At 45.0% G+C, this 13,614-nt stretch overlaps 1 protein-coding gene across 2 annotated transcripts in view; it reads left to right on the forward strand.

Annotated features, from left to right (window-relative positions):
- The window catches only part of TMEM268 (transmembrane protein 268), a 34,239-nt gene that overhangs the window by 6,993 nt on the left and 13,632 nt on the right, over positions 1–13,614 (forward strand). Inside the window, exons 2-4 of one of the 2 annotated variants that reach the window (XM_054998242.1) lie at positions 4,884–5,078; positions 8,668–8,777; positions 11,326–11,433. In XM_054998242.1, coding sequence (XP_054854217.1) covers positions 4,970–5,078; positions 8,668–8,777; positions 11,326–11,433 — 327 coding nt within the window. In that variant the 5' untranslated portion in view covers positions 4,884–4,969. Of the gene's footprint in view, positions 1–4,740; positions 5,079–8,667; positions 8,778–11,325; positions 11,434–13,614 lie in introns of those variants that run through there. The other variant, XM_054998240.1, reaches the window with a different exon arrangement.

Consider the following 13,614-nt stretch of genomic DNA (forward strand, 5'->3'; position numbering starts at 1 on the left):
CTATGACAAATTATGGCAACAAATAGATAAAGACATGGTGAAATGAATAAGCTGAATCTTTCATGGTTAGGGCGTATTGCAGTAATTAAGATGAATGTACTTCCAAGGATAATGTTTTTACTGCAAACAATACCAATTGTTAAATATAATAAGCAATTTGAAAAATGGCAAAGAAAGATTTTGAAGTTTGTGTGGGCCAGGAAAAAACCTAGAGTGAAAATGAAGGTACTATATGATGCCAAAGAAAGAGGTGGATTACAATTACCAAATTTAAAACTATATCACGAAGCTATATGTTTGGTCTGGTTGAAGGAATGGATGGTGCTGAAAAACTATAAGCTTTTGGCTCTAGAAGGATATAACAAGCGTTTTGGATGGCATGCTTATTTATGGTATGATAAGGTGAAAGCAGATGCCATGTTTTTGCATCATTTTGTAAGACGAAGTTTATTCATGGTATGGACAAAATATAAGAAATACCTAGAAGAGAAAACACCAATGTGGATTATACCTGCAGAAGCTGTAAATCCAAAGACGGAATATGCTGGGGAGGAGTGGTTGATGTATAAAGAAATTTTAGAAGTTAATCAGAATGTATATACTCTTAAAAATAATGAAGAATTGCCATTTCAGTATGGTTGGTTTCAATATAGACAAATAAAAGATTTGTATGATGTAGATTGTAGAAAAGTAGGTTTTAGGATGGTACATTCGGAATTAGAAGAATGTTTACTCCAAGGGGAGGGGGGAAATGATTATCTAAAGTATATAAGATTTTGTTGAAATGGTTTACAGAAGAGGAAGCTGTTAAAGTTCAAATGGTAAAATGGGCAATAAATTGTAACAAAGATATACCAATGGAAGCTTGGGAGAAGTTGTGGAAAAATACAGTTAAAATTTCAGCATGTACCACTGTAAGAGAGAATGTTTATAAAATGATGTATAGATGGTATTTAACACTGAAGAAGTTAGCCAACGGTAATAGTCAAATATCAGATAAATGTTGGAAATGTAAGAAACATGAAGGTTCATTTTACCATATATGGTGGACATGTGAGAAAGCTAAACAGTTCTGGGGAGAAATAATAGAAGTTATGTCAGATATTTTACAGAAAATTGTGAATAAATCCCCAGAATTGATGCTATTGTGTATGAACCTAGAAGAATTTGATAAAATGGACAGAATGATGGTGTTTTATATGATCACTGCGGCTAGAATGTGTTATGCACAACTATGGAAGATTCAAGAAATACCATCAGTGGAAGATTGGATTTTGAAAGTAATGAATATGGCAGAAATGGACAAGTTAACAAGGAAGTTAAAAAAACAAGATACTTTGGACTATGTTATGAATTGGGAGAAATTTAAGAATTATGTGGGAAAAAAGTGGGACATGAAAGGAAAAATGTGGTCTTTGGATAATTGCTAGAAGGGGAGAATAGATCTTTACTTGTTTGTAATTAGTGATGGAAATATGATAGTATATGTTAAGAAGAATATAGTAATATTGAAATAAATATTAGAGATATATCTGGAATATGATAGATAGAGATGAGTATATTATGGTTATATTATATTAGAGGTTATGTTATGTTATATTATATAGTATATATTATAATGTAGATACTTGAATTTATATAATAGGAGATAGTGACTTAATATAAATGAAGGGAATGGGAAACTGTTGGAAGTCAACTGAAAAGGGAGGGATGGGTGGGAATAATATAATGTGATGGTTGTTAAAAAGTATGTATGGTGATTTATATATATTGACCCATCCAATAAAATTCTTTAAAAAAAGAGAGAGAGAGAGAGTGAAGAGGGAGAGACAGGGATAGAGTCCTTGCTATCTGACTACATCTTGTAGACAGTATGAATGAAAGCAGGAGGGAGAAGAAGCAGGATATTGCCCAGTTTAGCCCAATAGGAGACAAGACAAGGAAATGACCCCCGGGAAACAAGAGAGATGCTGCTCTCACTGTCCTAACTAAGTGATCCTTGCTGCCCCCTGCACGGAAGGCTCTTCTTTCTTTCTTGCTGCTGCAGTACACCAGACATTGCAATTTCCAACAGATCAGACCATGGTTCAGGCCGAACCTCCAATGTTGAAACAAGGTTTTCTCTTAAAGTCTCAGTGCAAAATATTAAGTCTAGTGTGTGGCCTCTTTCATGTATAGGGCCTGACACAATTTGCGAGAGGCCCAGGGTTGCCAGGGAAGCTATACATTCCTGAGCCGGGCCTGACTTTGAACACTCAGCATGGATGTTGAAGTCTCCCAGTACAATAAGTCTAGGTGTCTCCAACACCATGTCTGCTAGCAGCTCTGCCGACTGAGGGCCAAGCTACGCATGACGAATGACACTTGAATGGCAAGTGTATTTCTCCCTGTTCACTTGCCCTCCACTCAATCCACTTGCCGTTCAAGTGTCATTCGTCATGTGTAGCTTGGCCCTCAGAAAGAGTGCTTATGGGGGAGCTGGGTGGTCTGTAAACAAGCAGGATACCCAGTCTATCTTTAATTCCCAGAGACAAGGACATGCAGTCAATACCACCCACAGCTTGTACTGGAGATCTGCAGAAGTTGAAGGACTCATGAAGAATAATAGCAACTCCTCCACCCTGGCTGCCATAGCGAGATTGGTGTAGGACTGCATAGCCAGGGGGAGTTATTTGCAGTGTGCATCAGGCTTACTTGAGAACTTCTCATAATAAATATTTTCTGCTTCTAAGATCACCAAGTATGACACCTTGATTTATTATTCAGACAAGGAGAGAAGGGGGATCTCGTAATTGGGAAAAAGAGGTAATTAAAGTTTTCCCCAACACTAACCTACCACTCGGGGTTGTTGTGAAGGTAATACGGAGGCAAGGAGAATGATGTAAGCTGCTTTGGGTCCCCATTGTGGAAACAGGCAGGATATAAATGAAGCAAATTAAGAAATATAGTTGAAGATTGCGGTCAGATAAAAAGTAAGTTGTTTAGTGGATTAGAAGGCGAGAAGGACTTGGGGAAAGGTGAGCATATGGAGGCTGCCACGAGGAGGGAAAGGGGAAAAGTGTAGGGGAAGGGGATACAGGGAAAAGTGAACCAACACCCTCAAGTCCTTGCATGTTCCCCATCATGCAACGGGGCCATAGGGGAGAAGCTGCTGGTGGGGGGAGGTCAAGACAGGGGAACAGACAAAGTGGGGTGGGAAGGAAAGAAGGAGGCAGGAAAAGGGGAGAGGCTATGGGGGCAGGGAAGGGAAAGAGAACATGGTGTGGGAGGGGGAAATGAGATCCCCCCCTTGCAGGTCCCCACTTGTTCCTTTCTGTTTGTTTGAGAATGGTGAGGCAAGCTGTGACACGAAGCATTCACTATTTGTTTAGGTTGCCAAAGCGAAAGAATAGCCAGCAGGCAAGCAGGATGTTGATCTCTCTGAACTCCCTTCAGTCCATTCTGGTTCTTGTACAGTGACTTCTTAAGAGCAATTGGCATTTTACAATGGAGGAGGTTGATACTAAGTATGCAGTGCAATGCAGTGGCATTGGAGTGCATCTGGGAAGACCCTGGTGCAAATCTCCACTCAGCCATAAAGCTTAGTAAATGACTGTGAGTTAGGGTTGCCAATTCAGGGTTGGGAAACACATGGAGATTTTGGAGGTAGATCCTAATGAGGGCAGGGTTTGGGAAGGGGAAAGAGCTCAGCAGAGTATAATGCATACAGTCCACCCAGGCAGCTGCTGTAGTACAGTAGTTAAGTGGTTTGACTGTGAATCAGCACTCTACTGGTTCAAATCCCACTACTGCTATGTCAGGAGGACCCCTAGCCAAATTGGCCTGGGGAAGATTGCTTCTCAAAGTGGTGATTGGCATATAGTCCACGCTCTGAAACAGCCATTTTCTCCAGGGGAACAGATCTCTATCATCTGGAGATAAGTTGTAATTCCAGGAGATTTCCAGGCCTCACCGGGAGTTTGGCAACCCTACCTTAGATGAGGTACTCCCTCTCAGCCTAACATGAGGTCACAACCAAACATGTTGTAAGGAGGATTGAGCAAATTGTCTTCATTTCATTTCATACTCATTACTGTTCTGGTTAACAGGTTCATTTTCCTGCTCCCCCACCACCACCACCCCCGCCCTGCAGCTGGGGTTGGATTTTCCCCAGGAATAGAATTTGGAGGGCAGCATTTGGGGCTGCCATGGAAGGAGGAATTGCTCAGAAACTTGAACTCAATGGGTGGAAATCCTTGCACCCGTGTGGAAACACTGTGTTGGATCCAGTCCTTGGTTCTGTATATTTGTTGGTATTGCATGTGTACATTGTAGGTTTTTTCCAAAAATACATGATTCATGTCCATACTATATAGAAAGACATTTTTCATTAAACACTTCCTGAGTTATTCACGTGTGCTGCATCAATTCATTCCATTTTATTGACACGCAACTTGGGGGGAAAAATCATTTTTGAGCATGAGAAAACAGAAAACAGGGCAGATATAAAGAACCACCGCTGTGATGTGCACAAGTATAAACGCAAGCAGAGATTTCAGGTTGAAACACCTGCTTTTAGAAATCCTCTGGATTTTCTGAAGTTGGCAGTTCTCAGTCCTTCCTTGCATACATCAATGGGCTCCTGGCCAGATTTTGCCCCACCCATTGCTGTTCTGAGCATAATATTGCTTCAGAGAATGACTCAAAGAGGCTGCGTGGAGAGGAAAAGAAAAAGAGAAACCCATTGGCAGAACGCTCGGATGAGGCTGCTGAAGAGACCTGAATCACCTCGATCTGCTTTTGTATGGGGCCTTCTGCCAAGAGTGCCCATCTTCCAATTCTGACTTCAGTCTACCACTTCTTGGATGGGGAAGGTGTGATGCAATTGTTGTTGTTTTTTCCAGAAACACAGAGTAGAAGATGTGAATGAGGAGGGTTGGATCTATTTCTGTACTAGAGCAAGAATTGTGGAGTCAACCTTCTAATCACTATGGCCCCTGGCAAAAATCAAGCGGGAACAGACAAAAAAGACGAGCTGTCTTTCTCAGTCTCTTACTGTCGGAGTCAAGCAGAAGAACACTCTGTTCATTGGAGGAAAGGTAACGTGAATTACTTGCTCTGCCAGTTGTCAGGAGGAAAAAAAAATATACAGAAAGGTAGAATGGAGCTAAGCGAGATCTATTTTCTGCATCGTAGTAAATTGCTAGAGTTGGCATATGAGATTTAGAAATCGACACATGGGGTAAAGAATGTGGACAGAGAGAACTTTGTCTCCCTTCCCAGTGATAGTAGGGAGCACTCAAAGTAAGTGGTGATGGGCAAGGTTGTTAAGGACAGGGAAGAAGCAGAACTTCGAATAACAGAATGGTGGGGTTGGCTGCTCCAGAGGGCAGAGAGGGTCATTGGGATGGAGGGGTTTTAAAAGCATATTCATAGAGAAAAGGTCTATACACATGACTATTAGCCATTGTAGTGGAATATCCATTACCAATGACAGTGTACCTCTGAATATGAGGGGATTTTTTAAGGAGCACAACAACAGGGAAGGGGTGTTGCCTTCTGCATTGGGGCTACCAGGGGGCACTTTAGGAAGCCGTATGCTAGACTGGGTGGACCTTGGGCGTCATCCAGTAGGGCTCTTCTTACATTTTCTGGATGTTGTGCTACTTTTATGTATGTTTTAAAATTTGCTGTATTAGCGTTGAGCCAAGTGACATATTTCAATAGGGAGTTGTCGTTAAAGAAAAAGAAAAGAGCTACGTGGCCAGGCTGCATCTGATAGCTTGGTGAAGAACCAAGAAGAATGTTCTACCAAATTTATTATGGTGGGTTTGGGGCTCTGGCTCCCAACCCTTGATGGAGTGGAATTAATGCCTTTGTTGACAGAGAAGAGCTTGGGCGTGATCCTGGATGCCACGCTTTCAATGGAGGCCCGGGTCATGGCCGTTGCCAGATCTGCATTTTTTCATCTTGGGCAGATCAGGCAGTTCGTGCCCTGTCTCTTGTCCCACAACCTGGCTTCAGTGACCCACGCAATGGTCACCTTCAGACTGGACTACTGTAACTTGCTCTACACAGGGTTGCCCTTGGGTTTGACCTAGAAATTGCAGCTGGTCCAGAATGCAGTGGCACGTGTCCTTAGGAATCCCATTTCAGGCACATATCCATCCAGTGCTGTGCCAGCTGCACTGGCTCCCAATCGAGTTCCAGATCCAGGTCAAGGTATTGGTTTTGGTATTTAAAGCCCAACATACTCTCAGGACTGCCTCTCCCATTATGTCCCCTGGAGGGCCTTGTGCTATGTGGATAAGCAGCTACTGGTGATCCCTGGCCTGAGGGGACATTCACTTGGCCTCAACCACCTCTGGCTCCAGCCTGGTAGAACACACTCCCAATAGAGATCTGGGCCATGTGGGATTTGTTACAGTTTCACAGGGACTGTAAGATGGAAATGTTCTGCCGGGCCTTTGGATGAGGGACCGGCGACATCCCTCCTGACTGCTGTGCTCTATAGCTTGCTGCCATGGCTGCACCTGTAATTTTTATTGCAGCCTTTTAGAATTTGATGATGGACGCCTTTAAATCATTGGTTTTGTTAATTTTGATTCGGTGTAATTTTATTGTGTTATGCCTGTGTTATTATATTATTGTTGTGAGCCGCCCTGAGCCTGTTTGCAGGGGGGGGGGGCTGGATATAATTATTTAGGCAGTTTACATCCTGACTTTCCTCTTTCTGAAAAAAAGTATCCAAGGCAACTCAATTGTGTATAATAACAAGCAATAAAAAGATTGTCAGAGCACAGTGATAAAGTCACAGTATAAAATAAATAGCAACTGTAGTACCCTTGCACAAAAAGTCATTGGTAGTAGAAATCAAAGACAAAACAAAACTCTGCATGAAAAGTCCTAGGAGAGAGGAAGCCAAGGTATAGGTTGCTTTTCCTGCTGCATTAAGACTGAAAATAAGAGATCCAACATGATAGGTGCCTTGCAAGGCCGAAATACTTCCCCTTACAACTCCCCATCTTAAATAGACTAAAATTCTCATGGTGGACCTCCATTCACCTTACCCTGGCCAGCAACAATTTTTCTGGGGAGCCATCTGAGACTGAAGGACTGCTTTGCCTGTTATTGCCCCTCCTCAGAGTGCTGTGCTTGAACATACTGAAGCTATACTAGCTTCTTTCTTCCCTCTTACTCCCGCTCATCTCAGAATAAATTCAGTTTTTAGAAAATTATCAGAGAATGTGTGAAAAAATGTGGGTCTTTCTGAGCTTTTCCTGCTAACTGCAGGGGAGATCAGCCTCTCCCCCTATGACTGCCAATCTCCAAGTGAGGCCTGGAGTCCTCCCACTATTGCAACTAATCTCTAGACTACAGAGATCAGCATCCCTGGAGAAAATGGCAGCTTTGGAGAGCGGACTCTAAACCATTATATTCTGCCAGTGTCCCTCCCCTTGCCAAACCTCACCCTTTCCAGGCTCTGCCCCCAAATCTCTAGAAATTTCCCAGCCTGGTTTGACAATCTTACCTCCCCCCGCCATCTTTGACAGTCAGTCCATTTTGAGCGAATTTGCTTTACAACATGTGGAGTAGGGATCCCACATCCCCTGATGGGGGCAAGGGATCCCTTGCTCCCACCCTCCACCACCACTCATCTGGCTGGCAGGGGGGGAGGTCTCGCTCCTGGGGTGGCTCAACAAAATGTCTCCTTGGAGTGATGCCATCGTGCCAGCCCGGGAGTGCACCTGCGCTTCACAGTGGGCTGATTGAGGCCCTGAGGAAGGTGAGTGTGGAAGGAACCCATAGTGGAGACAGCTCTTCCTAAATAGCCTGGCTTTTTCTGAGTATGCTTAGGAGCAGCTTTTCCTGACAGGATTAGGATTATTGGCATTTATAGTATTCTGTACCTCCCATTTCACTGGAGACAATTCTGGGACAGGATTGAGTTTAGGGTTAGATTTCGAAACTGGGGATGGCTGGATTTGCTCCTTGAGACATGGATCAAGGAGATCTATGTTGGAATCCTTCCTTCTCTACCTTGGACTGTGAAGCTCACTGGTTATGTTTGTACTGGTCACTTTAGCCTAACTTATATCACAAGTCTGTTACAAAGCGGGGGGAAACCCCAACAACAGTAGGCTAATTCCATGCATTTACACTACCTTGAACTCTTTGGAGGAAGGATATGAGAGGAAAGTATGGAGTGAAGACTATGAGAAAGGATTACCAGCAGGTTTTTTTTTTCTGGGAAAAGAGGTGGTGGAACTCAGTGGGTTGCCCTCAGAGAAAATGGTCACATGGCTGGTGGCCCCGCCCCCTGATCTCCAGACAGAGGGGAGTTTATTGCCCTCTGCGCCGTGGCACAGAGGGCAATCTAAACTCTCCTCTGTCTGGAGATCAGGGGGCGGGGCCACCAGCCATGTGACCATTTTCAAGAGGTTCCGGAACTCCATCCCGCTGCGTTCCAGCTGAAAAAAAGCCCTGATTACCAGTACAACACCAAGCCCTCTCAGGAACCAGCAAATAATATGGGCCATCTAAACTAACTGCCAAGATGGCAGTCAGCTTTTTTCTTTGCAGTTTAAGTTGCTGGAGGATTTAATCCTCCACCCACATTGGGTGGCTATGAGCTGTCATTTAATTTTGTTATCTTGATGCCGTGTCTCCTTTACTGATGCTTTCCAGAGCTTCTCAACGGCCAAGTCCTCATGGTCCTCTCTGCTCGCAAGGCCTGCTCTCCTGCCTGTTTTGATACAAATCTTTGTGCAGCGAGACTGAAAAGCTTGGGAATCCAGGTGAGGTTCCACGCCTTGGTAAAAACCTGCAGAACAGACACTCAGCTGTTTTGAAATTCCATCTGATGCAATGCCACATGCTTATCTAGCCGACATACCTGTAGAAATCGGGACCAACCAGGCTAGAGTGCATGAGTAGACATTTTATGTGGGTTGACAGCTTCTAGTAGTGCATCCTGGTTGCTCTTATAGGCTGCCATCCAGCACAGAGTGCTTTCTGTGAATTTAAGTGTGCGTGCACAGACACGCACGCACACATACATCAGATCCAGGGATTTGATCCATTGAAGCTGACCTTGAGACCAGATATCCACAGTTAAAGGTGCTGTATTACTCACTGCAGTTTTTTTGAAATTTCCTGATTGTGTTTATTTTTATTTGGTTTAATTTAATGGCATTGGATTAATTACATTCGATTGGCTCTTACCAGCTTGTCCACTTGATCTTGCTTTATTCCCCTCCTGGCAGCAGCCCACCTCTCATGTGATGCTGCTTACACGGATCCTACAATTCCCGGCATATCCTTTTTGGTAGTCAGAAGAAGCCTCTTCTCACACTTTCTTCAAAGGAAAAGCTAGTAGGATGCAACCCATTGAAAGAGTGGTGTAATTCCTCCCCCTGCCACCATGGTCAACTCACACTGGATATTAAATAAATATTTTACTGTGTGTTGCACTGTGACTATTGTGCTTGCCAATACATTATATGAAACTCAATACAATCCAACACAGAATTAGGGTTTCTTCTTCATCGTCATCTTAGAATATACATATTTAATACATATTAATATTAATATGTATTAATATTTAATATTAATATCAATACATATTTAATACGCCATAGGGTGCATATCAAAAAATCTGCACCGTTTTATTTATTTATTTAATTATTACCTGACTTCTAGCCCGCCCACCCTGTAGGGTGGGGCTGTGGGTCAGTGGATAAAAACCCAGTATCTCCAGTTAAAAGTATATCCGTTATGGGCAAGATGCTTCTCTGCCTCAGAGAGTGGAGAGACTCTGCCAATCGAGGGAGACAGAGCTAGACGGACCAATGGTCTGAATCTGTATAAGGTAGCTTCATATGTGTTCAACTTTTTTTAAAAAAACAAACAAACTTTATAATACTTATATCTCACTGTTCTATTTAAATCACTCAAGAAAATTTAAACATAATGCAAAACATTTATGCTAAGGTATAATAAGCTATCAGTTAACAGAACTGAAAAGCATTTTAAAAGCATCTGGTGTGGTTTAACATTTTTATAAAGGCCTTTTCAACTGACTCCAGAGAGCCATGAGCAAGGAAACCACCCGCAGTACAGAGCGGACAAGTTCCATAGAGAAGGAGCATCTTGAGCTCGTGTACCGCTTTCCGCCAGTGGAATGATCCTTTGGCCAACCTCAGAGCCTAAATTGGAACATGAGGGTGGAGGCAGTTCACTAGATCCCTTGGCCTCAAGCTGCGTAGGGTGTTACAGGTGTAATTTAGCGTTTTGTGTTAGGCCCAGAAGCAATTTGGCAGCCACCATAATTGACAGATAATAGGCATGATATGCTCTGGGGCCAAACCTTGTTAGCATCCTGGTGGCTGCATTCTGAACCCACTGAAGCTTCTAAACAGTCTTTAAAGGCAGGCCCATGTAGAGTGCATTGTTGTAATTCAGCCTGACCATTATCAAGGCATCTGTGACTGCATTCTGGTCTGCCTTTTCCAGGAGAGGCTGCAGCTGGTAGTCTGACCCAACCTAAGATGAAAAAGGCACCCCTGGTGGCCTTTGACACCTGGCATCTGCTGCTAATGAGAGTCCAGGAGCACAATTTAGCTACTGTGAACCTACTTCTTTAGGAGCAACCCCATCTAGTGTAGGACGAATACCAATTCCTGCATCATATTTGCCCTGGATGCAAGCTCTTCCAGTTTGTCTGGATTTAATTTCACTTTGTTGACCCTCCTCCAGAGCTTCCATACTCTGGATAAGCTGGTCCCAGGGGCGGCGGGCCTATTGAGGCCAGGTAGGCGGTGGCCGCAGGCGCGGGGTGCCGGAGGGAGCGCCGGAGGAGGCTCGGCGGGCGGGAGCACACGCCACAAAGCACCAGCCTCCTATCCCTCCCACCCCGTGCTGCTGCCGCCGCCAGCACAAGCCCCTGGCCAGGCGCAGCCACCGCGGGCAGGCATCTGCGGCGGCGCAGGCAACCGAGCGGGAGAGCTCAGAGGCCGCCCGCCGCAGCAATCGGGCCGGTGGCGGCGTGTGCACTCCCGTGATAACGTCATGCGTGACGTCATCACGCAGGCCGGTGCGCACGCGTGCTCGTGCGCGCATGGGGGCGCCCGGCCGGCCGGCCGCAAGCGAGGTAAACCCTTGCTCCGCCCCTTGCTGGTCCACCACTTCCCTGGAACTTGATGGAAAGGAGAGAAGAAGGGTGTCATCAGCATAGGGACAACAACTCCAAATCACCAGATGATCTCTCCCAGCGGTTCCTTGTAGGTATTAAACAGCACAGAGGTGTTACACAAATATTTAACTCTAGCATTTTTACCCAAACAGATGACAACGGACCAGTGGAGACATTTAATTCAGTCTGCGGTTCTGGAGCCAGAAGTGAGGAAGTACATGTTCTACAACTCCAGAGCATTTGGGATAGTTGTTACTGTGGTGAGGACCAAATTGAGTCAATGAAGGAGGGGTGGGGAGTGGATATGCATTTTTCTGAGATCCAAAATAACTACACAGTATTGTGGATTAATTTAATGTATTGGATTTATACTCCGCCCTCCCCACATCAGCGGGCTCAGGGCGGATTAAGGCAACACTCTGCTGCTGCTAAAGGATTGCCACGTTCTTTTGGCAAAGGATTGCAAACCGGAGAATGGCCTTGATGAATCTGACCAAAGTCCTTTGAGTCCAGAGAGTTTTTTTGTCTTTCGCCCTTGGCTGCTGTCTGCAATACACTTGCAGTTTGAATTGGTTGAATGCCAAGACTAATAGCTTGGTGTGGTATAGAACACTGAGTATAGACCAAGCAAACCTGGGTTCTAATCCTCTCATGCCACAAAGTCCATTGGGTACTTGTAGCCCAGCTCCATTCACTCTGCTTAATGCACCTCACTGAGTTGTTTTTAGAATAATGAGGCTATGGCTCAGTGGTACAGCACTTTGTGTGCAGAAAGTCCTAGATTCAATCCCACGGATCTCCAGTTATAAAGGATCAGGTTATAGGTTATGTGAAAGGTCCCCACCTGAGACCTGGAGAACCACTTCAAGACAGCTTCAAATGTTCAAAATGGAGCAAATCTTCACATAAGCTACCCTGAGCTCATTGTACAGTTGCCACCTTCCAGGAGGTGGCAGGAGATCTCCCAGAATTGCAACTGATCACCAGGCCACAGAGATCAGTCCCCCTGGAGAAAATGGCTGCTTTGAAGGGTGGACTCTATGGCATTAGGCCCTGCTGAGCCAACTCCTGCCCTTCCCAGGATCCACCCCCCAAATCTCCAGGAATTTCCCAACTTGGAACTGGCAACTCTAGCTCATTGTACAAAGGGAAAGTTGTTCTCAGTAACTCTGAATGCTGCTGGTCATGCTTTGCACAGCATTTAAGGTCTAAATCCAGAGGCCTGACTAGAGGTGGGCATGATCCAAAAAAAATTAACAATCAGGCTGATCGTGGATCGGCGCTGGCAATGATCCCAAATTAATGATTCGCACCGAGCATCTCCCGTTCCTGGATCGTGGAGGCCAAAGCGGGGCGTGCTGGTATTCCCAGCTATATGGGAAGGTGGGTGGTGGTGGCCGCTGGGCACATGCAAACACTCCTGCTCAGCTCCTCTGAGCCCTCTATTTACCAAGTATTACCCTTCTAGTCATGGAAAAGCCAAATCATTTGTACCACCTGTCTAATTAGAGTTCCACCAGCTGAGAGTTTAAAGGCAGCTGTATTTTCTTTTGTACACTTTCTCCCCCATCTCTTTCTCAACTGCTTGCAAAAGGGATGCAGTCCACTGGGCTGAGAAGCCAGGAGGAGAGAGAGATCTCTTTTCAGTGTTAACTCTTTCAACTCACTGAATGAACTCAGGAGGAGAGGAGCGCAAAACAGCTTCAGTTGATAGCTGCTCTCAAAGCCAGGGGTTTTTGTTTTCTCTCTCTCTTAACCCCTTCCTCTCCCAATCACTTTGCTTATATTTTTCTCAGGAAGCCACCTTTTCACTCACAACTGTTTGCTTTTCCTTCCTAGGGGAAATATTATCAAGTTTCTTGCCTTAAATTTCTTTTGCTAAAATGTTAACCTCAAGCTGCAGTATGAAACCTCCGTGCTGCAGTATGAAACCTCTGTGTGCAGCATGAAACCTCCGTGCTGCAGTATGAAACCTCTGTGTGCAGCATGAAACCTCCGTGACAGAAGGAGGGCAAACAGAGCTCAGGCATTCCCCTGGCTCCATTGCCAGGGGAATAGATTGCTGGCACCTGAGTGTCTGGCTTCCCGATCCTATCATGATCGCCCCGGTCCAGCCCCCTCCCAACCACTGGATTGTTCGCCGTCGACGACGGCGATCTGCTGGGTCACGATTGCGCGATTGTCATTATTGTGGGGTTTTTTCTATTGTAATGCAGATCGTGCCCATCTCTAGGCCTGACTACTAGAAATGGTTCCCATAGGTCTCCTGGCCACTGCTTCTTGTCTCAATGAATTGGAAAATCTGGGCTACAAGAATGGGTTCAGCTGGCACAGCATATTCATCCTGTGCTGTGCGAGCTGCACTGGCTCCCTGGTTCAAGGTGTTAACTTTGGTGTTTAAAGCCCTTCACGGACTGAGACCTGCATACCTGTGGGACCGC

The sequence above is a fragment of the Eublepharis macularius genome, chromosome 14 (genome assembly GCF_028583425.1).
Source record: "Eublepharis macularius isolate TG4126 chromosome 14, MPM_Emac_v1.0, whole genome shotgun sequence".
Taxonomy (NCBI): domain Eukaryota; kingdom Metazoa; phylum Chordata; class Lepidosauria; order Squamata; family Eublepharidae; genus Eublepharis; species Eublepharis macularius.